The sequence below is a fragment of the Microcebus murinus genome, chromosome 12 (genome assembly GCF_040939455.1).
Source record: "Microcebus murinus isolate Inina chromosome 12, M.murinus_Inina_mat1.0, whole genome shotgun sequence".
Classification (NCBI taxonomy): domain Eukaryota; kingdom Metazoa; phylum Chordata; class Mammalia; order Primates; family Cheirogaleidae; genus Microcebus; species Microcebus murinus.
The window spans coordinates 8,655,973-8,683,959 of record NC_134115.1 but is presented as its reverse complement, the minus strand read 5'-3'; the positions used below and the strand labels follow the sequence as shown (position 1 = coordinate 8,683,959).

General features: G+C 39.1%; 2 protein-coding genes and 1 long non-coding RNA gene across 3 annotated transcripts in view; 1 reads left to right on the top strand and 2 right to left on the bottom strand.

Annotated features, from left to right (window-relative positions):
* ZNF484 (zinc finger protein 484) overlaps positions 1–13,004 on the bottom strand; it is a 78,736-nt gene extending 65,732 nt beyond the window's left edge. Inside the window, exons 1-4 of the mRNA XM_012782964.3 lie at positions 12,875–13,004; positions 8,920–8,964; positions 2,479–2,605; positions 2,095–2,190 (exon numbers count right to left, since the gene is read on the bottom strand). Coding sequence (XP_012638418.2) covers positions 2,095–2,190; positions 2,479–2,605; positions 8,920–8,964; positions 12,875–12,895 — 289 coding nt within the window. The 5' untranslated portion in view covers positions 12,896–13,004. The remainder of the gene's footprint in view (positions 1–2,094; positions 2,191–2,478; positions 2,606–8,919; positions 8,965–12,874) is intronic.
* Positions 13,005–22,918: 9,914 nt separating this feature from the next.
* Positions 22,919–23,699, top strand: LOC142874358 (uncharacterized). Its single transcript, XR_012922170.1, has 2 exons — positions 22,919–23,027; positions 23,553–23,699. It is a non-coding gene; the product is annotated as an uncharacterized LOC142874358 (long non-coding RNA).
* A 3,169-nt stretch (positions 23,700–26,868) lies between these two features.
* LOC105881350 (small ribosomal subunit protein uS13-like) lies at positions 26,869–27,414 on the bottom strand. The gene has a single exon (XM_076008495.1). The coding sequence runs from the start codon at positions 27,391–27,393 to the stop codon at positions 26,935–26,937; it is 459 nt and encodes a 152-aa protein (XP_075864610.1). The 5' UTR covers positions 27,394–27,414; the 3' UTR covers positions 26,869–26,934.
* Between the last annotated feature and the right edge of the window lie 573 nt (positions 27,415–27,987).

Below are 27,987 nucleotides of genomic sequence, written 5' to 3'. Positions count from 1 at the left end.
ATATAAGCAGCCACTTAGTGATCTCTTACATGCATAAGGCATTGGGCTTTCTCCTGAGAGCTCTATACAATGGGGCCAATGCCTGGCTGAGACATATAACCAACAGTTGCAGAGTAAAAGTTGTTCCCATGAGCCAACCACCAGTCATAGCTTATACCAGAACTGAGACACATAATTCAATCTGAGACATAGATAGGTCCAGGCTGAGACAAATGGCCCGGGTAACTTTAAGGAGGGTCCCAGTCCCTTACATCTGTACTAAATATCAATTATAATTTCTTACATAGGTTGGATACAGATAGGACAGAGGCTAAGTCCATGCTCTCCAGTAGGTAGTAGAGCCAGTCAGGAAAAAGAGAAAGACCCCTAAGTGGGTGGTTGTCTGGACATCCTGCTCACTGCCCCAGCTGTAAGTCACCTGCAGAGGAGAAATGGATCCTATCCCAAACTTGGTTCAGATGTAAGAATGATGATGGGACACACACAATAGGAGGGTATGAAAACGCTTTTGGGGGAGAGAGCAAGGGCAGGGAGGGGTGTTTATGGTGATTGAGGGATGGGGCTGGGCTGACTGTTCCCACATGTGGTTCAAATTCCCCTCAGTGCCAAGGGAGAGAACACTTGGGCTTTCTTATCAGTTTTTCCAAATGTGGGGCAGAGAAGGAAGAGAGAAGGGTGGGGCTTAGAAGATATCAGCAATCAAACATAAAAAATGAAGGATACAGAATAAGCTATACAAAATATTCTGTAATTAGAGAAACGCAAGTTAAAACAATAATTAGAAATTAAAACTCATTAGATTAGCCAAATTCTTAGAAATCTGGATAACAATAAGTATGTGCAGGGATGTGGCGAACTAATACCCTTGTGCAATGTACAAGAGATTGTCAAATGACATACCCAATCTAGAAAATAACGTGGTTATACTTAGTCATATTAAGTATCAGTGAATCCAATGATAAAGCAATCCCACTAGTCTTCCCCAAGAAATTTTCATTTCTCATAAGAATAGTTCATGAAGAAATTTATTGCAGTACTGTTCGTAGTAGCTGAAAAACTGGACAAGTAAAGTGGTATGTATGCATACTGCAGAAAGCTGTACAACAATCAGAAGCAATGGACTAGAAAAACACATTGCAACATGGACCAATTTGAAAAAAAAAAAAAAAGAAAAGAAAAAAGAAAAGGAAAGAAACTGAGTAGGATATATAAGACAGTAGCATTTCTATAAATTAAAAATACCAAAAATTTAGACTTTACAAATAACCCACAAATTCAAGGATAGATGGCAAACATGTCAAATATATTAGAGCAGTTGCCTTTGGGGAGAATAAAAACAAGTATGGAGAGTGGAATTAAAATGAATAAGTAACATAAGAGGGGGGGCTTTAACACATGGATGACAATATTGACTACAAACTCAATCCACTGCACATGAGGTACAAAAACTTTTTGTAAAATATCAAAACAAATAAATTAGATAGAAAGATCAAGTCAGTGTTGTGTTGCACTAGCCAAATAGGAAGAAAACGTCAATGGTAACCTCAGAGTCAACAGTTAGAAAAGAAGCATGGGGAGATGACAAAATAAGCCCATCTCTAGATGAGAATTCTAAAGCACTGAAGAAAAAGAGAGAAAATGAGAAGAAAACAGTAGGAGCCAAGTGTGATCTACAGTAATTTTTAAAGAAAGCAGATCTATAAATATTTGAATGATTAAGAAAAGGATTTAAGACCTTGATGGAGGTCGAAAGAATAAAAATTCTTTATTAAGAAAACAGAAAAAAAAAAAAAAAAGAAGCAAGAAAGCAGGATCCTAGAAGATGCAGGGTAAGATGTGATCCAAAGTACCAGTTATTGTAACATATTCCCTCCTAAAAAGTCAAATAAAGAACAAGGCACTGATATGAGAAGAGGCCATAAGCAGGGACAGCATTTAGATATCCCTGGTGCCATATCAAGTTCATGCAAGCAGTTCTCAAAGTACAGAAATATACCAGGAAACTCATATTAATGGCACCTCAAAGTTGCCAGCCTCTGTCAGTGCAGCTGCAGCTGAGCTGTACTGCCTGGCATGCTCTTGTGCCCTGCTCACCTGAATAGCTCTGACAGGAGAGCCCACCGTCCAACACACACGGCTCCTCTCCTTGCTCCAAGTTGAAGATAACTTCTGGTTTGGGAACTTGACATCCTATTAATGGGAAATGATAGAGGACTTGGTTTCACAGCCCATACACTAAAGCATTCCATTTGCTTTCTAGAAAAGTTCACTGGAAACAGAGGTATATTCACAACACCCAAAAGAGGTTATTAAAAACATGGGACACAATATGGACAAAACCATTACATACTTCAGATGTCCTGCAGTCTTTAGAAGTTCCATATACCTCAGAAAAACCAGATTTCAGAAATTCTACTGAGAAACAAAACATACTCGATTAGGTACAGACTGTTAGATACCCGGCAGAGCTGTGCTTACCCACTGAGATCAAGTTGAAATAGTTTTCCAGTGTCACATCCCTGTATAGGCTTTTCTGAGCAAGGTCCAATTGCTGCCACTCCTCCCTGCTGAAGTCTATAGTTACATCCTTGAATGACACTAATCCCTGTAAAAATAAATTCCTATTCAATGTGAAGGATATAGATTGTGGGATGGAAACAAGATATTTAGGACCTTATTTTTAATATGATACAATATATTATACTATAAAGAACTTCTACAACTCAAAAATAATTAAAAAAACAAAACCAAATAACAAGTAAAAAATGGTCAAAGGGCTTGAATAGACATATTTCTCCAAAGATGACATACAGTCAATAAGCATGAGATGATGTTCAACATCACAAATCACTAGGGAAATGCAAATAAAAACTACAAGATAGCACCTCAAACCCATCAAAATGGTAAAGAAAATGTCTAAAATTGATTATAATGACAATAGAGCAACTTGGTAAATATACTAACAATCAATGAAATATATACTTTCAATGGATAAACTGCCTGATATATGAAGGCGACTGCTCTATTTAGGCACTGCCATTTCCACATGAGATGCAGTAGCTTGTGGCAGTCCAGTGCTTGTTTTAAGAATAACTATAATTAGCAGAAGAAGTACTGAACTAATATGCTCAGTCAATCATGTCCACATGATCAAGCCTCAGTAAAAACTCTGGCCACAAGGCTCAGGGGAGCGCCCCTGGCTGGCAATACTCCATGCACACAGTCACACATCATTGCTGGGAGAAGTAAGTGCTGTCTACATGACTCCACTGGGAGAGGACCACTGGAAGTTCACAACTGGCACTCTCCCTGACCTTGCACTAAGCACCTCTTTCCTTGGCTGATTTTAATCCACATCCTTTCACTGTAATAAACTGTAAACATGAGCATAGTGGCTTTTCTGAGTTCTAGTGAATTACTGAAACTGAGGTGGTCTTGGGGACTCCTGAGCTTGCAATTTGTATCATAAATCAGGGTGGTCTTGAAGATTACTAAATGCTTTGTACTTGGACTAAAATCTAGGAGTCAGTAGGGCTGCATTCCTTCTGGAAAATGTAGGGGAAAATCCCTTTCTTTGATTCTTCCAGCTTCTAGAGGACACCTGCATTTTTTGGCTTTAAAACTACTCAAATTTATTATGTTCACAATTCTGGAGGTCACATGTCCAAAATGAGTCCTACTAGGCTAAAACCGAGATGCTGGTAGGGCTACATTCCTTCTGGAGGCTCTACAGAAGAATCCATTTCCTTACCTTATCCAGTCTTGTTAAGGCTCATAGCCCCTTCCTCTATCTTCAAAGCCAGTAGAGTAGCATCTTCGAATCTCTTCCTAGAGAACTCTAATTCTCTGGCCTCCTTCTCTCACTTATAACCCTTGTGATTACATTAGATACAGGCTAATCTTCCCAGCTCCTTAACTTAAGAACATCTGAGAAACCTTTTTGCCATGTGAAGTAACATATTCATACATTCCCAGGGATTAGGATGTAGATACCATTGGGCTATTATTCTTCCTATCACATTCAGTAAGAGAAGGCAGAGAAATGTGCATATAGGATACTACAAGTGAAAAAAAAATGGCTTAAGAATTCTGAGTAAAAATGATTTACAAACCAGAATTATACAACCAATCAAGCTATGCAGTTAGTGAGGGTAAAATAACAATATTTCCAGACATGCAATGTCTCAAAAAATTTACTTCTCACACATGCTTTCTAGAAAGCTACTGGACAATATGCTCTAAAAATGAAAATATAATCAAGAAGAAGCTAGAAAACAAAGAGATCCAACATTTGAGAAACATGAAGGGAATTTCTCAAATTCCAAAGGGAATTTCTCAAATAGTATCATGTAGAAGGGAGAGCCCACATCAGTAGCTAAGTATCAAATAGAGAGCAGCTATGAGCAGGTCAAAGACTCCAAGAGAAGTTTCTTTGAATAGCATATATTCTAGAGCCAAACTGCCTGGGTTTATTATTTACTAGCTGTGTGATCTTGGGCAAGTTACTTAATGTTTTTGTGCACCTGTTTTCTCCTTTGTAAAATAAGGATAATGATTATAGATAGCCCATAAGAGTTGTGATTAGATTAGTTAATATATATAAAGAGAGTGCTCATAGTGCATGGCATATAATATTTGTGATTATTGTTACTGCTATTTAATATATTAAGAAGATATTTATTTACATGCTTGGTAAGAATGGAGTTGAATTAGTGATCTATCTATCTATCTATCTATCTATCTATCGAAAATGAAACAAATGATTAAGCCAGACAGCTATTAATTCTAGGTAAAACATAAAGCAGTGCATAAAAGGCAAGTAAATGGCTCAGCTATGAAGATAACTAAATTAATCATAATAATACAGCCTATTGATTTACCCAAAATTATGATATATTAGAAGAAGGGTAAAAGAGAAATGTGTATGGGAATGTTGAGGGTCTAAGTATCTGAAAGAGAGCTAACTCCTTATTTTTCATTGTGTTAACTCAGTAGATACTGCTTAAAACTAAAAGCCAAAAAGTACCAATATATGCATGTTATTTTGATATATGAAAGTAAATATTAAAAGAATTAATTAAACTGTGTTCACAGTGATTATCTTTAAGAAGCTGGAATTTAAGGGTAAAGAGAACAGATGACAGCTGCTTTTTCTAAGAAGACTCAAAGAACAATTTGAGTAAATAAAGGTATACCTTTCATGATATTCAAAATGAAATATTTACCTTTAAAAGTTAAAATACAAAGGACAATGAGGTAATTATAATTGAAAAAAACCATATAAGACTATACTTAACATACAAAGTCCTCTACATAAAAATCAATGAACTGACTTCCACTCTTGGAAAGATGGAGTAATGCACTTGTCCTGAGTCATCCTGCTAAGTACATCCACAAACCATAGACATTATTCACAAAACAAACATAAGGAGATTCTGAAAGGTAAAGAAGAAAAGGCATACTGGCTAGGGACCTTGGGAACCAAGAAACTAAACAGCAGTGAGTTCCTGAGTCATTTTTTTCCCCTCATAAACCCCTGACCAAGTGCTCTAAAAGCCTACAACCCAGAAACACCAACAAATATACACAAAAAAGTCCAAAGAAAAGTCTGCTCTCTCTACCTAGAAGACCAGGAAAAGGGCAATCTACAAAGACTAACTTTTAGACAAAAACTACTCTAGCCAAACACCACAGATTAAAAAACAACAACAAACTAAGGCTCATCAGCAAAGACTCAGTGTGTAGCCTAGACTCCTACTCTTGCCTGGCTATATGGAGGTACTCTCTACACTGCAAATGAATAGTGTGGGAAAACCAAGTGGGGAGGATGGATTTCCATTCCTAGCAGTAATGAGACGCTCCTCCAGTCCCCACAGTTATGGTGTCAGAGGAAGACAAGTGGGAATCCAAGACTTTCACCCCTCTGAGAGGTAATGAGGCCCCACCCACCCACCTGGCAGTGTCAGAGAAGACAATATAGAGAACAGAAATGAGGCACTCCCTCTTCCTGACAAGGTGGTATCACCAGAGGTCTACTGGGGAACCTGAACTGCCAACCCTACCCTGTGGTAATGAGGCCTTCCTCTCCTGACAGAGTATTAGTGAAGTTCAAGTAGGGAACCTGGGAATTCACTCTCACTTGGCAGTAGCACAGCAGAGTCACCCTTCCCACACTGGCCCAGAGGACACCTACTAAAAGAGAAGACTTAAATAAGATCAAGAGTCTCATAACATAATGCCCAATATTTCAATAATACATTAAAAAATCATCTGTATAACCAAGAACCAGGAAAACCTCAACTAAATGAAGAAACAACCAATCAACAGATACTAAAACTGAGGTGACACATGTATTGGAATTATCTGATAAGGATTTTAAAGAAGCCCTCATAAAAATATTTCAACAAGTAATTATAAACATACTTGAAACAAATGAAAAAAAAAGTCTCAACAAAGAAATAAAAAGTTCCAGCAAACAAATAGGAGATAAAGGAGAACCAAAGAAAAATTTTGGAACTAAAAAGTAAAATAACCAATATTAAAAACTCAATGAATGGGTTCGGCAAAATAATGGATATTCAGAGAACCAGGAAATAAAATAGAAATAATCCAATTGAAAGAATGGAGAGAAAACAGTCTGAGAAAAAAAAATAAATAAATAAATAAATAAACAGAGCCTCAGGAACATGTGGGAAAATAACAAAAGATCTAACATTTGTGTCATCAGAGTTCCAGAAAAAGAAGAGAAAGGAATGGGGCTGAAAAAGTATTTGAAGAAATAATGAATGAAAATTTCTGACCTACACTTACAAGAAGTTGAGCAGATCCCAAATACGATAAAACTAAAGAAATCCATACCAATAAAGAATCATAGTCAAACTTCTGAAAACTAAAGACAAAGAAAGAATGTTTAAAGCAGTCAGAGAAACTACATATTACCTACAGGAGAAAAAATATTTGAATGACAGTGTGTGATAAAAAGAACAATGACTCCCCAAAGATGTTCACATCCTAATTCCCAGAGACTGTGAATATGTTAGGTTACATGGCAAAAGGGAATTCAGGTTTTAGATGGAATAGAAGTTGATGATAAACTGTCCTTCAAATAATGAAATTAATTATCCTGAATTGTCTGAGTGGGCCTAATATAATCACAAGTGTCCTTATAAGTTAAAGAAGGAGGCAGTAAAAGAGAGTCAGAGAAACAGATGTGACTATGGAGGAGTGGTCAGAGAGATACGGTATTAATGGCCTTGAAGATGGAGGAAGGGGCAAAAAACTAAGAAATGTGTGCAGCCACTAGAAGCTAGAAAAGGCATAAAAAATAGTAACAGATTTTTTCTTAGAGCCTATAGTAAGGAATGCAGCCCTGCTGACACCTTGATTTCAGTTCAGTGAGACTCATGTTGGCCTTCTGAATTATAGAACTGTCAAAAAAAATTGTGTTATTTTAAACTACTAAATTTGTGATAATTTGTTACAGCAGCAATAGAAAACTAACACACAATTTTAATTAAGATCAGCAGCTCTGGAGGCCAGAAGGAAGTAGCACATTTTTGAAGTGCTAAAAGAAAAGAACTGTCAACTTAGAATTTTCTTTCAGGCAAAAACATTCTTCAAGATTATAGGAAAATCAAGACATTCTCAGATGAAGAAAAACTAGTATTTGTCATTAACAGACCTACCCTATAAGAATGGCTAAAGGAGGTCTTGAAACCAAACAGAAATGATGAAACAAAGAGTCTTGGAACATCAGGGAGAAAAGAACAAGGGAAAGAGTATAAATATTGGTAAATACAAAAGATTTCCTTTTTCTTTAGAGTTTCCTAAATGACATTAACAATTGAAGCACAAATTATAACATTGCTTGATTCTGAATGCATATAGAGAAAATATTAAAGACATCTATATTATAAATAAGAAAGCATACAAGGCCTTAAGAGAAAGTAAGATTTCTATACTTCACTCAAACTCATAAAATATAGATACCAGTAGACTTCGATAAGTTATGTGTAATGTAATACTTAGAGCAACCATTAAACAAACTATACAAAGAAATACACTTAAAAAACTGTAGATACATCAAAATGGAATTCCAAAATATGTTCAAATAATCCACAGGAAAACACAGGAAAAAAAGAAACAAACAAAAACAAATGTCTGAGGAAAAAACAGAAAATAAGAAATAAAATGACAGATTTAAGCCATATCATATCAATCATTATGTCAAATGAAGTGGTCAAATGAAAATACACCAATGAAAGGACAGATTAGCAGAATGGATAAACACACTTCACCTAACTATATTCTGTCTACAGGAAAATCACTGCAAATATAGCAATATAGATAGGCTGAAACTAAAAGAACAAAAAAATAATGTCAAGTAGCATTGACATTCTGTGGGAATTTGTGAGGAATGCAAACTCTTATATCCCATCCCATACCTACTAAATTAGAATCTGAATTCATATGCAAGTAAAGTGTGAGAAGCACTACTCTATGACACTAGAAAACCTGTTAGTGCACTTTGAACAGGGTTGCTGTTGAAGACACTGTCTGTCACCATTCAACTGAAGATTTTCTCAAACATCAAGAACCAGGAAATCTTTACCACAGATGAAATAAACTACTTGTTAATAATGTAAACCATGTATCCAATTTCCATTATTGCTATGTCTGTTAGGAAGTTCAGAGACAATTTTACAGTTCAAAGTTCATAATTGTGTAAGACCACATAACTCATATACAGCTATATTTCAAACTTGGCTTGGAATTGATAGTCTCTTCTTCATTTTCTCTGATTTTAGTTTTTATTTATCTATGCATGTCATCTTACCACATGGATTTAGATACCTCCTAAAATTCACTAAAAACATAAACGAAAGCAACAAATAAATTGATGAACAAATAAGAACTCACCAGGGACTTGGTCATTTTGGGCTCTTTTGGGAAAGCAGCAGAGATCTGAGAAAACAGATGAGTACAGGGTACAGATGAGAGAAGGAAGTGTGCCAATGTCACACATGGATATACACCATTTAGTGCCCATGCATCTGTTACCCAAATATTTATTTCTAGAACTACATCATTAAAAAGTATCCCATACCATAGTCCACAAAGATTTAAATATAGGCATTTTACTACAATATGCCTAATAACAAAGGCTAGAAACATTTTGATATCCAATAATTATGGATTGCTTAAATACTTTATCCAAATGACATACTGTTATATAACATTATTATGCTATCTGATTTCACAGGCCCCTCAAGTTATTGCCAACTCTGGCACCTTACTCCTTACTCCCACCAATCTGCTCCAGATGTCAAGTGCTACACAGACCCCATCCCTAGAAGCCATTACTCAGGCCTCAGAATAATCACTGATTCCCACTTCGTGCTGCTGACGGGCCCCAAGTCACTCATCCTCTAGGCTCTGATCACAGAACCTCCAACACCTCTACCCTGATGGTTCATCAATCAATTCTGTGTCTGCGTTACTGGCCTCCAGGCCTGTATTACTACTTACCGTGCATTTCCATCAGCCATCCCAAGAGTCTCAATCTCAGGCACACCTGTACCTGCATGGGCCTTAGAAAGCACCCAAACACACCTCCCACCACTGATACAACCAGGCCTGTGCCATTAGCCTTTCACACTAACTTCTCCACATGTACAAATAGGAAACCAATCAATGTACAAATCTGGGAAAATCCTTGAACATTAAGGATAAATTAAAAATTGAAAACACTTCTAAATCTAAAGCACATGTGAAAAAACAGATTATTTACAAAGAAAGAATGAAGAAAATCAAATTGGTACTGACTGATTAAAACTATGGTTTTCAAATGGTGGCAATGTTCACTAGGGATTGGGGGGGAGAGACCCAATCTTAGGGATGTGGCCAGCATTCTGGAGGGGAAGGGCATAACTTTAACCCTTCTTAGGGAAAGGCAAAAATATACAATGTAATCAAAATGTCAAACAAAAAAGAAAAAGAAAACTTTTTATCGGGTGGTGGGCAGGCGGGAGGGGGGAGGAGGAGAGGGGTGTATACTTACATAACGTGTGTGGTGCACACCACCTGGGGATTGGACACGCTTGAATCTCTGGCACATTGGGGGGAGGGAGGGGGGAAGGGGCAATATTTGTAACCCTAACAATATTTGTACCCCCATAATACGATGAAATAAAAGGAAGAAGAAAAAAAATTGAAAACACTTCTAAATCTAAAGCACACGTGAAAGAACAGATTATTTACAAAGAATGAAAAAATCAAAAGAATCCTTATCTTAGTGATAAAAGCTAAATAACAGAAATAGCATCTAAAAGACCACTCTGTTAGCACCAGAGAGACCTTGTTAACAGTGAAAGCACTTGCAGAGTATCTCTATCTTTATCTAAGGAAAATATTTCAAGGAGCATTCCAAATAAATGTACAATGAATTAGAAGAGAAATCTTAAATAGGAAAATACTATTTGGCAATAATTCTGCAAAAGATATATCATTATTAAAGAGGACAATGGGATGATATGATAAGCAGGCTATTATAGAGAAAATTAACACCATCCTATGACAAAACATTCCTAATTATCTCAGGAAAAAATCAGAATTTATAGGGTGTGTGGAACGGAAACAATGAACAGAAACTTCATCAATCCAATAAAAGAATAAAAATAAAAAGTAGAAAATAAAGAGTAAAATAGTAAACATAAAATGGAAGGCATAAAAATCAGGTAAATTGTTACTACAGTAAGCTGAAGAGGTAAAATCCTCCTATCAATAGACTATAGATTAGATTTGGAACAAACAAAAGGTATCTATTGTTTACAAGTAGTTCATCTAAAACAAAGAGATAAATATTAATATAAAATTATAAAATGAAGCTCTGGGCAAAGATACAGCATCCAAAGGCAACTGAATGGAAAGCAGGGATGGCAATGTAAATATCAAAGTGGAATTCAAAGTTAAAAGTGCTTCTTTTGTTGGAAAAAAGGATCCTATCATAATGGTATCAAATAAATAAAAAATAGTATAAAATGCATTAACTATTAGGTATATGTATTCCCTCCCCCAGACACACACAAATAAAACTAGCAAAAAAACCACATAGAAATACAAAGCGAATTGTTAAAGTGAGAGATTTTTATTGTATCTCTTCCAGAATATGATAAATCAAAACACCAAAATCAGGAAAGACAAAGAAGATTCGAAAAGTACAACCATGCTGGATTTAACATACATAAACAGAACTTTGCACCATACAAACAAAATATACTTTTTCTCTTATATCCATAGAAGGAAGTTCATTGTGGAAGTTCATTGTGTAACGTGGTTTCAAAGAAATCGTGATAAATTTTTAAAAGTTGAGAATTGACAGTCTATATTTTCTGACAATACAATAAGGCTGTTAAAAAGCCCAATTAAAATGTATCTTACTAATTTGGGAATGAACTCTCCTAAATAATGCAAGATCAAAATGGAATATCGAATTGAATTTATATATTTCGTAGACAAAGATGTAGTTAGAGAAACTTTACAACTATAAATGTATCCAGTACAAAACTTATGAAAATAAAGAACAACAAATTACATAAAAAGGGGGAAAAAAGAAGAAAGTATCTAAAAAGAAAAAATTAATATAAAAGGAATAGGGAGTATAAATGAAACTAACAGCCAGTATTTCAAAATGTCCAGTAAAATAGAAGTGAGATGCCTGATTTTTATTTTTAAAATATTTAAGTTTTAGATACGGTGGTCTCACTATGTTACCCAGGCTGAATTCGAACTCTCGGCTCAAGAGATCGTCCTGCCTCCACCTCTCCAGTAGCTGGGACTACACGTGTGCTCTACCGCGCATGGCTAGTGGGGCCCGATTTTTAAAAGAGAAAGAATGAATGATATATAAATATAATGGTAGGAATGATAAAGGAGATACTAATCTGGATATGAAAGAGAACAAAATGGAAATGGAAAGTTACATGCAACCCCATAGCAATATATTTTTAAAATCCCTAACAAAATATAGCATGATGTCAGAAACGAAAATGTAAACAGACCGGTAAGCATAGAGGAGAGAAGAAATCAATTAAGATCTACATTACTCACCTCTCAGATCCCTCCTTACTCAGTCTCCACAATTATCCTCCCCAACAGATTCCACAGGCCACCCTGGAGCCGCCCACAGAGCCACCACCGAGACCCCACAGTCCGCCCTCACTCGCCACAGAGCCACCACCGAGACCCCACTGAGACCCCACAGGCCACCTGGCTCCGCCCACAGATCAGTCCGCCCTCACTCGCCACAGAGCCACCACCGAGACCCCACAGTCCGCCCTCACTCACCACAGAGCCACCACCGAGACTCCACTGAGACCCCACAGGCCACCTGGCTCCGCCCACAGATCCGCCACCGAGACCCCACAGTCCGCCCTCACTCGCCACAGAACCACCACCGAGACCCCACTGGGACCCCACAGGCCACCCTGGCGCCGCCCACAGAGCCACCACCGAGACCCCACAGTCCGCCCTCACTCGCCACAGAGCCACCACCGAGACCCCACTGAGACCCCACAGGCCACCTGGCTCCGCCCACAGATCCGCACCCAGACCCCACTGGGACCCCACAGGCCACCTGGCTCCGCCCACAGATCCGCACCCAGACCCCACTGGGACCCCACAGGCCACCCTGGCGCCGCCCACAGATCCGCCACCCAGACCCCACTGGGACTCCACGGGCCACCTGGCTCCGCCCACAGATCCGCACCCAGACCCCACTGGGACCCCACACGCCACCTGGCTCCGCCCACAGATCCACAATCAGAGATCACTCCAACCCCCACTATTCCATCCGATGACCGCCCCCATCACTAACCCGAAGGCTCATCGGGGACATCAGAGATCGTTCTCACTCAGCCCACTGATGCTCCCATTGCTGCACTCCCAGCCCCTCAGCCACGCTCTCTTAGGATAGCAGTCATTTGCCTCCGGCTGTGATAACAGTCGCCAGAACTAGAAACTGACCTACTTTCTTTTGCATCCCAGGACCCTCAGGACTCAGTACAGCGCTGCCTGGATGTGCGCATGCTCAGCAGAGTCTTTGTGGACGAAGGTTGCCAGTAGTCAACATGGCGCTCGGCCAAACCCGCTACCCATTCAGTGACTTAGGCTTGACGCCACTATGGCGGCGCCCATGCGGATACTCTGAACTGTGGGCGGCCATGTTGAAGAGATGTAGAGATTGTGGGGCTGAGGGTTGTGAGAAGTTAAGAAAGGGAGCGGTGGTATGTCTCCCTGGACTAACCTAGGATTTAACTGAAGCCCGTCACCCCAAGTCACCCACACGGTTTTCCCCGTGCCTTTGTGAATTCAACAACATGATCAACCGATAGGAACTAATCACTATTTATAGAACACTGCACCCCAAAACAGCAGAATACACATTCTATTCAATTCTTCATAGAGCATTTACCAGGATGTGCCATAACCTGAGCTACAAAGCAAATCTCAACAAATTCAAAACAATCAAAATCATTCACAGTGTGTACTCTGAACACAATAGGATCAACCTAGAAATCAACAACAGAAAGATAACAGGAAAATCTCCAAACACTTGAAAACACAATGCTAAATAATTCATAGTTCAGAGAGGTAGTCTCAAAGAAATTTCAAAAATACATTGAAATGAATGAAAATGGAAACACAACATATCAAAATTTGTGGGATGCAGCTAAAACATTAGTGAGAGGAAAATTTATACTACCAAAGGTTTACATTAGAAAAGAAGAAATTCCCAAATCAATAACCAAGTTCCTACCTCAATAAACTAGAACAGAAAAAGCCAAAGAAGCCCAAAGCATGCAAAAGAAAGAAAATAATAAGGATAAAAGCAGAAATCAAGGAAATTGAAAAAGAAAAACAATATAGAAAAATCAAGTAAATGAAAGTTGGTTCTATAAAAAGATCAATAAAGTTGATAAGCCTATAGAGGAGAAGTAAACTGCCAATATCAAGAATGAAACAGGAGATACCACTATGGACTCTGAAGACATCAAAAGAATAAAAAAAGGAATATAAACAACTCCATAAATATACATTTGACAACTTAGATAAAATGTATGAATTCCTCAAAAAGCATAAATTCTCTTACAACATAGTATAGATGTATTGATAGGCCTATAACTGAAGTTATAATTTAAAATACCTGAAAAAAAATCTTCAGGCCCAGATGGCTTCATTGGAGAATTGTAACAAACATTTAAAGATTAACACAAATTCTACACAATCTCTTACAGAATAAAGGATAGGAAGGAACACATTCCAACTCATGTTATGAGGCCAGTATTACTCTAATAACAAAACTAAAGACAGTACAAGAAAAACAATAACAACAAGAAGAAGACAACTAGAGAACAATATCCCTCATGAATATAGATGGAAAAAAATCCTTAACAAATATTAGCAAAAAGAATTCAGCAGTATATAAAAGTAATTACAAACTATGAACAAGTGATGTTTATTCCAGGAATGAAAAGCTGTTTCAATGTAAACTGTTATATATTTTAAATGTTATATATATAATCTTTTATATAATACATGCTGTTTCAGTGTAATCCACCATATTGCATGCTAAAGAAAAATATATCACATGATCATATAAATTGATGCAGGAAAGGAATTTGAAAAAATTCAACACTCACTTATAATTTTTTTTAAACTGCCAGGAATTAGGAATAGAGGTAAACTTCCTAACTTGGTAAGTTTTTAAAAAAACCCGACAAATAACATTAAACTAAATGATGAAAGACTGAATACTCTTGTCCTACGTTTGGAACAGGAAAATATGTCTACCCTCACCACTCTTATTCTTTGTAGTTCTGGAAGATCCAACCAGCTGACAAAACTTCTCTTCTTAACCAAACTCTAGTCAGTCTCTTTCAAACTCTGTTTTCAACTAAATCCTGACTGTTACGCTTCTGTGTTCAAGTATGTATTGTCTAACTTTAGCAAGAGTCCTGCAAAGTCAATTTAGCCAGAATCCTTTATCTTGGTATCTGATCACTGTCGATATCTATTTGGATTCCTCATCCTCCACCATCCCCAGGTGATGCCTGATCATCCTGGAATGCCTTCGGCAACAATCCTGTTATGTTGGTTTAGCCAGAATCCCTCTTGCCCCTGATATTCCCTTTTAGTAATTTTCTATCCGCTGACCACCCCTTCATCCTGCTCTGTGGGTATAAAATCTTATCTTTCCTTACAGTCACAGTTGAGCCCAATCTCTATCCTGTACTGCAAAACCTCATTGCAGTAGTCCCTCTGAACAAAGTCTGTCTTACCATTCTTTAACAAGTGTCATGAATCATTTTTTCTTTAACACAGCTCAGTGAAGTAAGTTTGAAACAGAAGGATAATTTGGGAGGAATTATTCTACCCAATTTTTAGACTTACTATATAGCTGCAGAAATCAAGACAGTGTGGTATTGGTGATAGATAGTTCAAAGGAACAGAATTGAGAACCCAGAAATAGATCCGCCCAAGTACAAAGTACAACCAACTGATATTTGACAAAGGTTCAAAATCAATTGAATAGCAGAGGGATGGTCTTCTCTAACAAGTGGATCTACAGCAATTAGATATCCATAGACAAAATAATGAAACTCAACCTAACCTCACACCTTATACAAAGGAAAAAATTGATCAAAGATTTCAATGTAAATATAAAAATATGAAATTTAAGTTTTTATTTTTTAGAGATGGTCTCAGTATGTTGTCCAGGCTGCTCTCAAACTCCTGGACTCAAGCAATCCTCCCACCTCAGCCTTCCAAGTAGCTGGGACTATAGGTATATGCCACTGTGCCTGGTCCAAGATGTGAAATTTCATGAGAAATTCTTCAGGATCTAGGACTTGGTGAACAATTATATTCTTTCCTTTTTGTTTGAGACAGGGTTTTGCTCTGTCTCACAGCTTGAAGTGCAGGGGCTTGCTCATAGCTCATTATAATCTTGAACTCCTGGGCTTAAGCAATCCTTCTGCCGCAGTCTCCTGAGTAGTTGGGGCCACAGGTATGCACCACCATGCCTCACTAATTTTAAAATTTTTATAGAGATGGGGTCTTACTATATTGCCCAGGCTGGTCTTGAACTCCTGGACTCAAGTGATCCTCCTGTCTCGGCCTCCTGCACACAACAGGAGTACCAGAAGGGGAAGAAAGAAAGGAGCAGACTACATAGCATCCAGTGAAATTACTCTCCCAAACGGAAGGAGACATATTTTCCCAGACAAACAAAAATTGAAGGAATTTGTTGTCAGTAGACATGCTTTCCAATAAATGTTAAAAAAATTCTTTGAAAAGAAGAGAAACAATATTGATCAGAAACTTGGATCTCATAAAGAAAGAACAGTAGCGAAGGAGTAAATGGAGATAAAAATTCTACTGTTTCTTTTCCTGTTTTTAGAGGGAGGGTCTTCCTGTGTTGCTCAGGCTGGAATGCAGTGGCTGTTCACGGGTGCGATCGTGCTCACGCAGCCTTGAACTCCTGGGTGCAAGAGGACCTCCTGCCTCAGCTTCACAAGTAGCCGACACTGCAGGTGTGTGCCACCATGCCTGGCTTGCTCACTTGTTCTTACTCTTAATTGATGTAATATATAACAGTTTATTCAAAATAATAATAGCAACAAAGTATTCAGCTATTATAGTTTATGGATAAGTGAAACGAATGACAGCAATGTTATAAGAGATGGGAGGGAGGAATTGAGAATACTCTTTTATAAGGTATTTGCACTACCCATGGAGTGTTACAGTGTTATTTGAAAGAGGGCTTGGATTAGTCATGAATATATATTGCAAAGTCAGGGCAACCACTAAAAAAAGTTCTAAAAAAATAAATATAATTGATACACTAAGAGAGGAGAGAAAGTGGAACTACATAAAATGCTCAATTAAACCAGAGAAGGCAGAAAAGAGCACAGGCAAAAAAGGAAAGAAACAAGGGCATTAATAAAGAGCAATATGGTAGATATTAATCCAACTACATCAATGATCATTTAAAACATTAATGGTCTAAATCTACCAATTAAAAGACAGAGACTGTCCTAGTGGATTTAAAAAAACCATGACTCATCTACATGTTGTCTACAAAAAACCTGCTTTAAATATAAAGACACAGATTAAAAGGAAAGTAATAGAAAAAGATACACCATGCTAACAATAATCAAAAGAAAGCTATAGTAGCTATATTGATTTGAGACAAAGCAAACTTCAGAGCAAGGGAAATTATCAGGCTAAAGGCAAACACCAATGAATGTAGACAGAAAGGTGCCTCCAAAAGCCAGCTTTCTCTAGCCAAAAGACCAGAAAAAGGCAGCAGAGGACAGAAATATTTCGACCACATCTATAGAACTCCAGGTAAACACCACAAAAAATCTGTGCCCCTTTTCCTCATTAGGTGCTGAGACTCAGAAAATATGGCCTATACTAATAAAGTGACACATCTCCCCCTTGTCGCTTGGTGCTGCACCTGCAGAGATTGTGGGGTGAAGGCTGCGTATCATCTCTGCCTACAGGCTGCGGAGCCCCGGGTACACAGCGCCATCTGACGGGCCTACTTCTTGTGCGGGCTGTTCAACCTAGAACTGTGCCTTCTCCAGACCACACACTTACTTCCTTTATTTTTTCGTATTATAACACTAACTCCTGACTATACCTCATTCCACATTTTGGAATCACAGTGGCTACATTTGTAGAACTTTAATATGTACAAATTGTTCATCTGAGATGCATGTTAAAACAATAGCAACAATAAAGCATTCCTGCTATTCGATGGTCTGTTTAACTGGTATGAGGAGGCCTCAGACACAATTTGGACTAAAAAATTACATCCCTAAAATTTAATTATTAAATTATTAAATAATAATAATGTAATATAATTATTACTTTAGAGATAGGTTCTCAGTCTGGTGCCCAGGCTAGAGTGCAGTGGGATGATTATAGCTCACTATAACCTCAAACTCCTGGTATCAAGCAATCCCCCTACCTCTCAGCCTCCGGAGCACCTGGGACTACAGGTATGCGGCACCATGCCTGGCTAATTTTTTTTCTTTTCTTTCCTTTTTTTTTTCCCTAGAAGGCAGATAACACAAGGAACTGGCAGATTTAAAATTTTTTTTCTAGAGATAGGGTCTTGCTATGTTGCTCAGGCTGGTCTTGAACTCCTGGCCTTAAGTGATCCTCCTACTTTGGCCTAGGATTACCAGCATGAGTCCCTACGCTGGCCCTAAAATATTAATTTAGGTAAAAGTAATGTAAAATATGAGAAAGCATCTCCCTAAACAATATCCTTAGACAATATTCAGAATTAGCTCCTGATGTTGACATTTCCAGTGCCCTACTGACATTTTTCTTGATGGCTTAAAGCCAAAAATTGCACATATGGTATGTAAACAAAAAATTGACTGAAAAAATCATCCCATTGCATGAACTTTACCATTTTGCAAAGCGTTTTATTTTTATTTTATTTTGAGACAGAGTCATACTCTGTTGCCCGGGCTAGAGTGCCGTGGCATCAGCCTAGCTCACAGCAATCTCAAACTCTGGGCTCAAGCGATCCTTCTGCCTCAGCCTCCCAAGTAGCTGGGACTACAGGCATGTAGCACCATGCCTGGCTATTTTTTTCTATTTTTAGTAGAGTCGGGGGGGTCTCGCTCTTGCTCAGGCTGGTCTAGAACTCCTGAGCTCAACAGATCAGCCCGCCTGGGCCTCCCAGAGTGCTAGGATTACAGATGTGAGATACTGCGCCCAGCCCCCAAAGTTTTAAAGAGACTTGACATACCAAAATGAAGAAAACTCTCAGAGGGAAATGTTTTCTTTGTCTAAAAGAGAGATCATTTTGTTTGACATGGAGGCATCCTTGACTTAATTTCTCTACTTTGGGGATTAATAATTGCTGCCTTTTTTATTGTGGTAAAATATATATAACAAAATTTACCATTTTAGCCATTTTAAAGCATACAGTTCAGTGGCATTAAGTACGTTAACATTGTTGTGAAACCATCACCACTATCTATCCCAGATTTTCTTTTTGTCTTCCCAACTGAATCTGTACCTGTTAAACAGTAACTCCCTGTTTTTTCCACTTCAAACCTTGAAACCAGCATTAAACTGTATGTTTGCATGATTTTACTACTCTAGCTACCTCATGTAAGTAGAATCATAAAATCCTCGTCCTTTTGTGTCTGGGTTACTTCACTTAGCGTAACTTCCTCAAGGTTCATCTGCGTGGTAGCATGTATCACAATTTCATTCCTTTCTAGGGCTGAACAATATTCCATAGTATGTATATGCCACCTTTTGTTTATCCATTCCCTGGGGATGGACATTTGGGTTGTTCCCACCTTCTGGCTATTGTGAAATGCTGCTATAAACATGGGGCACTAGTATCTGTTGTAGTCCCTGATTTCAATTGTTTGTGGATATATACCTAGAAGTGGAATTGGTTGATCATGTAATTAATTCTCTGTTTAACTTTTTGAGGAAGGCCCAAACTGTTCTACACAGTGGCCGTAGCATTTTACATTCCTGACTGCAATGTACAAGGGTTCCAGTATTTCCACATCTTCATCAATACTTATTTTCTTTCATTTTTTTTGGTAATACACACTCTAATGGATACAAAATGATATTTCATTGTGGTTTTGAATTGTATTTCCCTAATAATTAGTGATGTTGAGAACTTTTTTATTGTGCTCAGTGACCATTTGTACATCTTCTTTGGAGAAATACCTACTCAAATTTTCTGCTCATTTTTGAATCAGATTTTTTGTTGTTGTTCAGTTGTAGCAGTTCTTTATGTATTCTGCTTATTAATCCTTATCAGATATATGATTTACAAATATTTCCTCACACAAACCATGAGGTGCCTTTTTACTCTGTTGATAGTGTTCTTTGATGCACCAAGTTTTTCATTTTGGTAAAGTCTAATTTATTCTTTTCTTTTGTGTCCCATGCTTTTGGTCATAGAAGAAATCACTGCCAAAGCCAATGTCATAAAACTTTTCCTCTATGTTTTCTTCTAAGACTTTTACAGTTTTAAGTCTTATATTTAGGCCTTTGATCCATTTGAGTTAATTTATGTATATATTAATAGCATAAGGCAAGAAACCAACTTCATCCTTTACATGTAGATACACTGTATCCAGTTTTCCCTACACTATTTGTTGAAAAGACTCTACTTTCTGCATTCAATGGTCTTAGCACCCTGGTCAAAAATCATTTGAACAAATTTGCAAGGGTTTATTTCTGGGCTTTCTATTCTATTCCTTTGGTCTGTATGTCTCTCTTTATGCCAGAACCATGGTATTTTGATTGCTATAGTTTTAAAGTAAGTTTTGAAATTAGGAAAATGTGAGTCCAACTTTATTTTTCTTTTTCCAGATTGTTTTGACTATTTGGAGTTTCTTAAAATTCCATATTAATTTTAGGATGATTTTTCTATTTCAAAAAAAAAAAAAAATTAGGATTTTGATAGGGATTGCATTGAACCTGCAGATTGCTTTGGGTAGTATTGACATCTTAATGATATTAAGAGTTTCAACCCATGAACACAGGATTTCTTTCTATTTATGTGTCTTCAATTTCTTTCAGCAGTGTTTTATGGTTTTTATTTTACAAGTCTTTCACCTCCTTTGTTAAGTTTATTCCTATGTATTACATTATTTTTGATGCTGTTGTAAGTGGAATTATTTTCATAATTTCTTTCTTAGACTATTCATTGCTAGGATATAAAAATGCTCTGGCTAGAATTTCCATTAATATGTTGAGTGGAAGTGGTGAAAGTCTTGTTTCTGATCTTAGTGGAAAAGCTTTCAGTCTTTTCCCATTTGAGTATAATGTTAGCTGTGGATTATCACATGTAGCCTTTATTATGATGGAATGTTCTGTTTATGTCTATTAGGTCCAGTTGGTTTATAGTATTGTTGAAGTCCTCTGTTTTCTTATTGATATTTTTTCTATTCATTATTTTGAATGGAGTACTGAAGTCTCCAACTATTATATTACTGTAGAACTATTTTTAACTTCAATTTTGTCAATGTTGGCCTCACCACTATACCTCAATGTTATTGCAAGGTGATTTAACACTCACAGCTAGGCCATTTTATTTTCCTGTTGGACATAAACAATCTCACAGAAACTTCAGGTTATTCTGAGACCATAATAAATGGAAACAAAAACAAGGGCACTTTATAATGTTGTCTAAGAGCAGACATAAAACAAGGTCACTGTGCCACCCACAAAATACTTAATCTTCATATTGCGCCTGCTTTCTGACAACAACCAATCTAGAGTAAACCTCTACGTTCAGAGACTCTATTCCAAATCATCCAATCAAAGCCTCATCCTATAATACTTTCTTTCTAACTCCTACCAAGACTACCCACAGTACCCCATGTTGTATATTCTTCTTCCTTGCAATGTAATTTATATTTAATTACCAGTGTGTTCCTGGTAGTCTTTAACTGAAGGGCACTGAATAGGTCCCTGGTAAAGCCGCCTAGAAACAGAATCAGGCTCTACCTGAGGCTCCCACACATGATAGAGATCATACAAAGGTCATACAAATGTTTTGAAGAGAACTTAGCCAGTGAATTTTATACTTAGTAACCTCAGATTTCAGATTTAATGAGCACCTGTCATTAGGCAAAGGCTCAGTGGCAGTTAAAGGCTGACCCAGGATTTAGGGGAATGAGGAGAAGGGCCTGGGACAAAGGGGCCCCGTTAGTGGAGCACCCAGGAGGCCAGAAACCATTAACAGTCTCTTGAAAGTTCAGAGTCCAAAGTCTGACTTCCCACAAGATGCCAAGCTCTTCACCTTTAAGTCCCCACTCATCTGGTTTCCTTCTTTGCTGTGGCTGCCTGGAAGCTGTATTTCTAATATAAGCTGTATTTCCCGTGTAAACATCCCTCAGCTATTGTTTTTTCCCCTCTATCTTGATGAGGCTGGAAATTCGTGGGGGTGATGAATACAGCACAGAGGAGAGGTGCAGGTGGTTAAAAGCTAGGCATGCGAGTCTTCCTGAGACTTGGTTTAACGCATCTGACGAATGGGTCACGTGACATCCTGCATGCAGAGCCTGTTACCTGCGGCCTCCCACCTGGACCAGTCCCCCGTCACTCTAGGTCACACGAGTTCATCCCTACAGCCTAACCTGAGGGTGGTGGGGAAGCAGCCCCGCGCGGCCCTCTGCTCTGAGCCTGTACCCTTCACGACAGCCCCGGCCGGTGACTCTCACACAGGACTGGTAAAGGGCCCCGTTCCTGTCTCCAGCGTGCAGATGAGGAAAACCAGACTCAAGCGGCGGCCCTGGGACCGGCGGAGCCCCGGCGCCCACGCTCGGGGCGCCGGCCGCGGCCGCCTCCACGTGCGCGGGGACGACTGCGACGCCCGCGCGGGGCGTGTCCACCCACGTGCGGCCTGGCCGCTGTCCGGATCCGCGACCCGCACCGCCCAGTCCCGCCCCCGCTAGCCGCCGTCGCGTCTCGGCGCGTCCTCCCACAGCTCGCGGCCTTCCGCTCCCACCGGCGTCCTCCCCAGCGCCGGTCTTTGTGCCAGCCGGCGGCTCTAACTCAATGTCGTTGTCTTCCATTCCAGGGCTTTTTTCCAGATCTCAATCCAAACTTTCTCTAGCCGGAATCTGGACCCAAATGCACTTTCTCCCCATTTTCTACTCCCGCAGGAGAGAATCTCCGAGTCCCTAGGAAAGTCCCCCTGTACGGAAGAAACACCACCTCACTATGGCCGTCTCTGGAGCAGAGTTACAAGTGCAAGTCGCCATCTTGTCATTCAGCCCGAGCAGCCGGAGGTCGCCATGTTTGTTACGGGCGGCGCGGCCTCAGGACCACACCGAGCATGCGCAGCCCTAGGCGGGCGGCTCAGCTGTTCTAACAACACCCAGAGGTTCCGGAAGTGGACCTAATTATAAGAGCTATTTTTTCTGTACAAGACCGCTGAGATTAGAGAGTCTGATGTGGTAATAGAGAGACTGTATGTGCGCTCAGTAATGTGTCTCTGGGTCAGGGACCGGGGCTGCGTAGGGTGAGAGAGGGGCCATGGGCGGGCGAATCTCTGGGGACCGTGTCAGGCGTCTGGGGTCGGACGCGGGCAAGAGTGGGGTCAGGGGTGTCCGTGGGCCGAGGGGTTGGGGCGGTCAGCGTCAAGGATCGTTCGTAGACACTCTTCCCGACCAGATCACCAGTGGAGGTTTTAAAATACAGAGCATTCATGAGTTTAGCGATGTCGAGATGTTTAAATGATTTGAAGTTTTTCCAAGTTTCGAGCATCTCATAAGTAATGAAAGTTTCAGAAAATGACAGGTCTTCCCAGTTCGTGATGAGAGTTGGGCAGGAGTCGTTTGCTGGCACCTGGAGAGTTCTTGGCACTTCTCATTGGGGTTGGAGAACTCTGAAGACTGTCCTCAGACAGGCCTGTGCCCTCAGTATGGCCATTTCTAGATTATAAGTTGTTTTCCATGATCTTTTCTGTTCTCCCCCCATAGGAGAATGGCAGGCATCCAGAGTATCCAAGAACTGCGGTCACCAACATTTTTGGCACCAGGGACCAGTTTCATGGAAGACTATTCTTTCTTGGGGGAGGGGGTGCTCCCCATTGCAGCTGTAAATACAGATGAAGGTTCCATCACTCGTACCATGCTCACCTCCTGCTGTGCGTCCACCCTCCCAATTTCCTGGAAGACAATTTTTCCACGGAGTGGGGGTCGGGGAGGAAATGGGAGGGAAAAGGGGGCCGCGGAGCTCTGCGGCCCGGTCCCTAACATGCCGGGGACGGGTACTGGTCTGCCGCCTGGGGGTTCGGGACTGCAGTCCTAGAGGATTGTAAGAGATTCTACCACCTATGTCCTAACAGTTAATTATCCATTCGTGTTAATTGCCCATTTCACTTCCTGTTTGACTGTTAGAGTTTTACTAGACCTCTTTAGAGATATTTGTCCTTTGATTTTCAAATCATGCATATTTTGACTATATAAAAGTTTTTCTTTTTCTTTTTTCGAGGAGTATGACCTGTATAGTTGGGCTTGAGGAGTCCTCCTTATCGACTGGATTTTCTAATATTAACACAGAATTGTATTTTTTCTATATAAGTCTCTATGGGATTTCTTTTCCCATATGATATGTTGTAAGGGTTTAGCCCAGTTAGTGGAGGGGTTAAGAGGTTAGACTGGGGGATCTGTAGCCACATTTGTTTAGGTGTGAGTCCTGGCTCTGGCACTTAAATGTGTGTAACTTTTGTGATGTTACTTGCCTTCTCTGTGCTTTCCTCATCTGCTAAATGAGGAAATAAGGGTAACTGCCCCATAGGGCAGTTGTGTGGTTACATGAGTTAATATGCTTAAATCACAGGCAGATGAGTGAATGATTTGCTGTATTTGCTCTGGAGGCCATTTGCTGGCTCCACTTCCTTTGGTAAACAGAAGTATCTTTCTTTTCTTTCAAAAAATATCAAGCATCTCTATGGTCTAAGAACTGTTGTAGAGCTTTAGATGGTGTGGAGATCTAGGAATTCACGTTATGGCGGCAGGTGACAGATGATATAAAGAGATAAAATAATTTCATATCTTGATATGTTAGGGAAGAGCACTAAAGGAGCCATGCTGTAGAAGGTAACTGGGCAAGCCAGTGTCGTGTTTCTTAAATGATGAGATCTGTTACAAATCCCTATGCTCACCAGGGGACATTGGGTGTGTAACTTCATTCTGTCCCATGGATCTAGTAGTCTATCTTTATCTGTTACCTGATGGAGTACTCTGTTTATTTATGCATAATTAACCACTCCTAGAGTTAGCCGTGTAAACTAATTTCTTATCACTGCTCATTGTCTTGTGGACTAATTGCCCTCAGCTAGGTGGTTCTCAGTTTGGTTGCTCACATGTGCTGTAGTCAGATGTCTGCTGGGGCTGCAGTCATCTGAAAGCTCACTTACATGGCTAGCCATTGATGCTGGCTGTTGACTGGAGAAGGTATATGTGGCCTTTCCATGTGGCATGGTGACTGGGTTCCAAGAAGGAGCTTCCCAGGAACAAGCTTTCCAAGAAGCTTCAGGGTTTTGATCTAATCCTAGCATCTGCAGAACAGAATTTATGTCACATTCTATTGATCAAGTCGCAAGGCAGCCAGATTCAATAGGAGGGGAGTTATTCTCCACCTCTTGATGTGAGAAGCAATGTATTTGAGAGAGGGAAGGAACTGATGGCAACTATATCTTTGACTGTCTACCACATAGAGCAAAGTTTCCCCATCCCACTCTCCCTTAATAATCTTCCCTTTAAGAAACTTCCTTGTGATTTTCACACCTTTATTCTTTCATATACATTTTAGAATCAGTTTTTTTCCTTATCTAGATAACTATGCCAATTTGGATTTGGATTAGAATTGTATTAAATATATATATTATGTTGGGAGGAGAATTGGCATCCTCATAATATTGAATCTTCTCATCTAAGAACATTGTCTGTTTCTCAGTTAACCTAGTTTTTATATTTTCCATAGCATACAAGTTGGTATATTTCTACCCAGGCTTTTCCCTTTGTTTTGTCATGTAACTGCTGAATGGGACTGCACTATTTGTATGTGCACTGATTGCCCCAAGTTTAAGGTGTTACATGCATTAATTTACTTAATCACTCTCCATTTCCCCCTCCTCCCAATCCCCAACAACTACTAATGTGCTTTCTGTCTCTAGATTTGCCTATTCTGGATATTTCATATAAATGCATCATGCAATATCTGGTCTTTTGTGACTGGCTTCTTTCACTTGGCAGAATGGTTTTGAGGTTCATTCATTGTGTAGCATGTATCAGTACTTTATTCCTGTTTATGGCTAAATAATGTTCCATTCTATGTGCATATGTGTGCATATCACATTTTGTTTATCCATTTATTCATTGAAGGATACTCTGGGTTGTTTCCAGTGTATTTCAGGTGTCCCCAATACCATCCTCTCCCTTGATCTACTGCTGTTTGTACTTTATGATAAACTTATGCAGGATTATTTAGCTAGAAATTAGCTGATGGTTAATTAAATCCAGTTCTTCCTCAAGCCAGCCATTTCCCATTGGTATTACATCATGAGGAGGCTTTAACTAAGTCTCCCAAGACATTTGATCATCAATATAAGTATTATCATATGACTTATTTACATTAGATAGTTAAATCTGATCAACAATGTCAGTGTTACACCATATCATGTATTATGGTCATAGATATAACTCATGAAATAAAAATCAAAAGATACTGCCACATTACTAGAGTTCTGCTTAGCCATTAACAAGTGGTACAGTCATCACCTGGAATGACCAAGATCTATCTGAGAGCAATGCTGCTCAGCTTTGTAGACTTCCATTTAACCTTGTCTGGTTCCAAAGCAGGAGTGGTTTTGGTGGTCCTGTTCCCATGTTTTGGCTATTATGAATAATGCTTCTATGAACGTTCATGTACAAGTTTTAGTGTGGACATATTGTTTCATTTCTTTGAGGGATATACCTAAGAATGGAATTACTGGAGCCTACAGTAGCTCTCTGAGAAACTACCAAAATGTTTTCCAAAGCATACACACCATTTTACATTCCCTCAGCATTGAATGAAGGTTTCAGTTTCTCCACATCCGTGTCAGCACTCCTTATTGTTTTTCTTTGGAATTCAGCCATCCTAGTGGGATGAAGTGGTATCTCACTGTTGTTTTGATTTGCATTTCCCTAATAACTAATGATGATATGTACCTTTTCATATGCTTATTGGCCATTTTTATATCTTTTTTTGAGAAATGTCTATTCATCCTTTGGCCATTTTTAAATTGGGTTGTCTTTTTTTTTTTTTTTTTTTTTACATATATAAACTATTTATTAACAGACAAGGCCTACAGACTTATTTCTTCTTGGATACCCCCACAGTACGGCCTCGGCGGCCAGTGGTCTTGGTGTGCTGGCCTCGGACACGAAGGCCCCAAAAGTGGTGCAGCCCTTTATGGGCCCGAATCTTCTTCAGCCACTCCAGGTCTTCACGGAGCTTGTTGTCCAAACCATTGGCCAGGACCTGGCTATATTTTCCATCCTTTACATCCTTCTGCCTGTTCAGAAACCAGTCTGGGATCTTGTACTGCCGTGGATTCTGCATAATGGTGATCACACGTTCCACCTCATCCTCAGTGAGTTCTCCTGCCCTCTTGGTGAGATCAATGTCTGCTTTCCTCAACACCACATGAGCATATCTTCGACCCACACCCTTAATGGCAGTGATGGCAAAAGCTATTTTGCGCCGCTCATCGATGTTGGTGTTGAGTATTCGCAAAATGTGCTGGAACTTCTCAGGGATCACTAGAGACATTGCAGCAGCACAACCAGCGGTGTGTAGGCCTCCTGTAGAAGACTGGGTTGTCTTTTTATTGTGGAATTTTGAGAGTGCTTTATATATAGTCTGAAAACAAGTTTGTTATCAGATATATGACTTACAAAATTTTTCTCCTATTCTGTGATTATCTTTTTATTTTGTTATGTATTTTCTAAAGCACAAAATTTTTAATTTTAATGAAATCCAACTTATCCATTTTTTGTTTTGTTGCTTGAGCTTTTGTTGACTGCTGTGGTTTGAATTGTGTCCCCTCAAAATTTATATGTTTGGCACACTTGTGCACTGTTGGTGGGAATATAAAATGGTACAACCATTATAGTAAACAGTATAGTGCTTCCTCAAAAAATTAACATTAGAATTATCCTATGATCCAGCAATTCCATTTCTGGGTAGGATACCCCGAAGAATTGGAAGCAGGGTCTCAAACAGATATTTGTATACCCATGTTTATGGCAGCATTATTCACAATAGCAAAAATGTCCACTGAGGGATGAATGGATAAGCAAAATTGGTATGTATTAATACATACAATGGAATATTGTTCAACCTTAAAAAGGAAGAAAATTATGA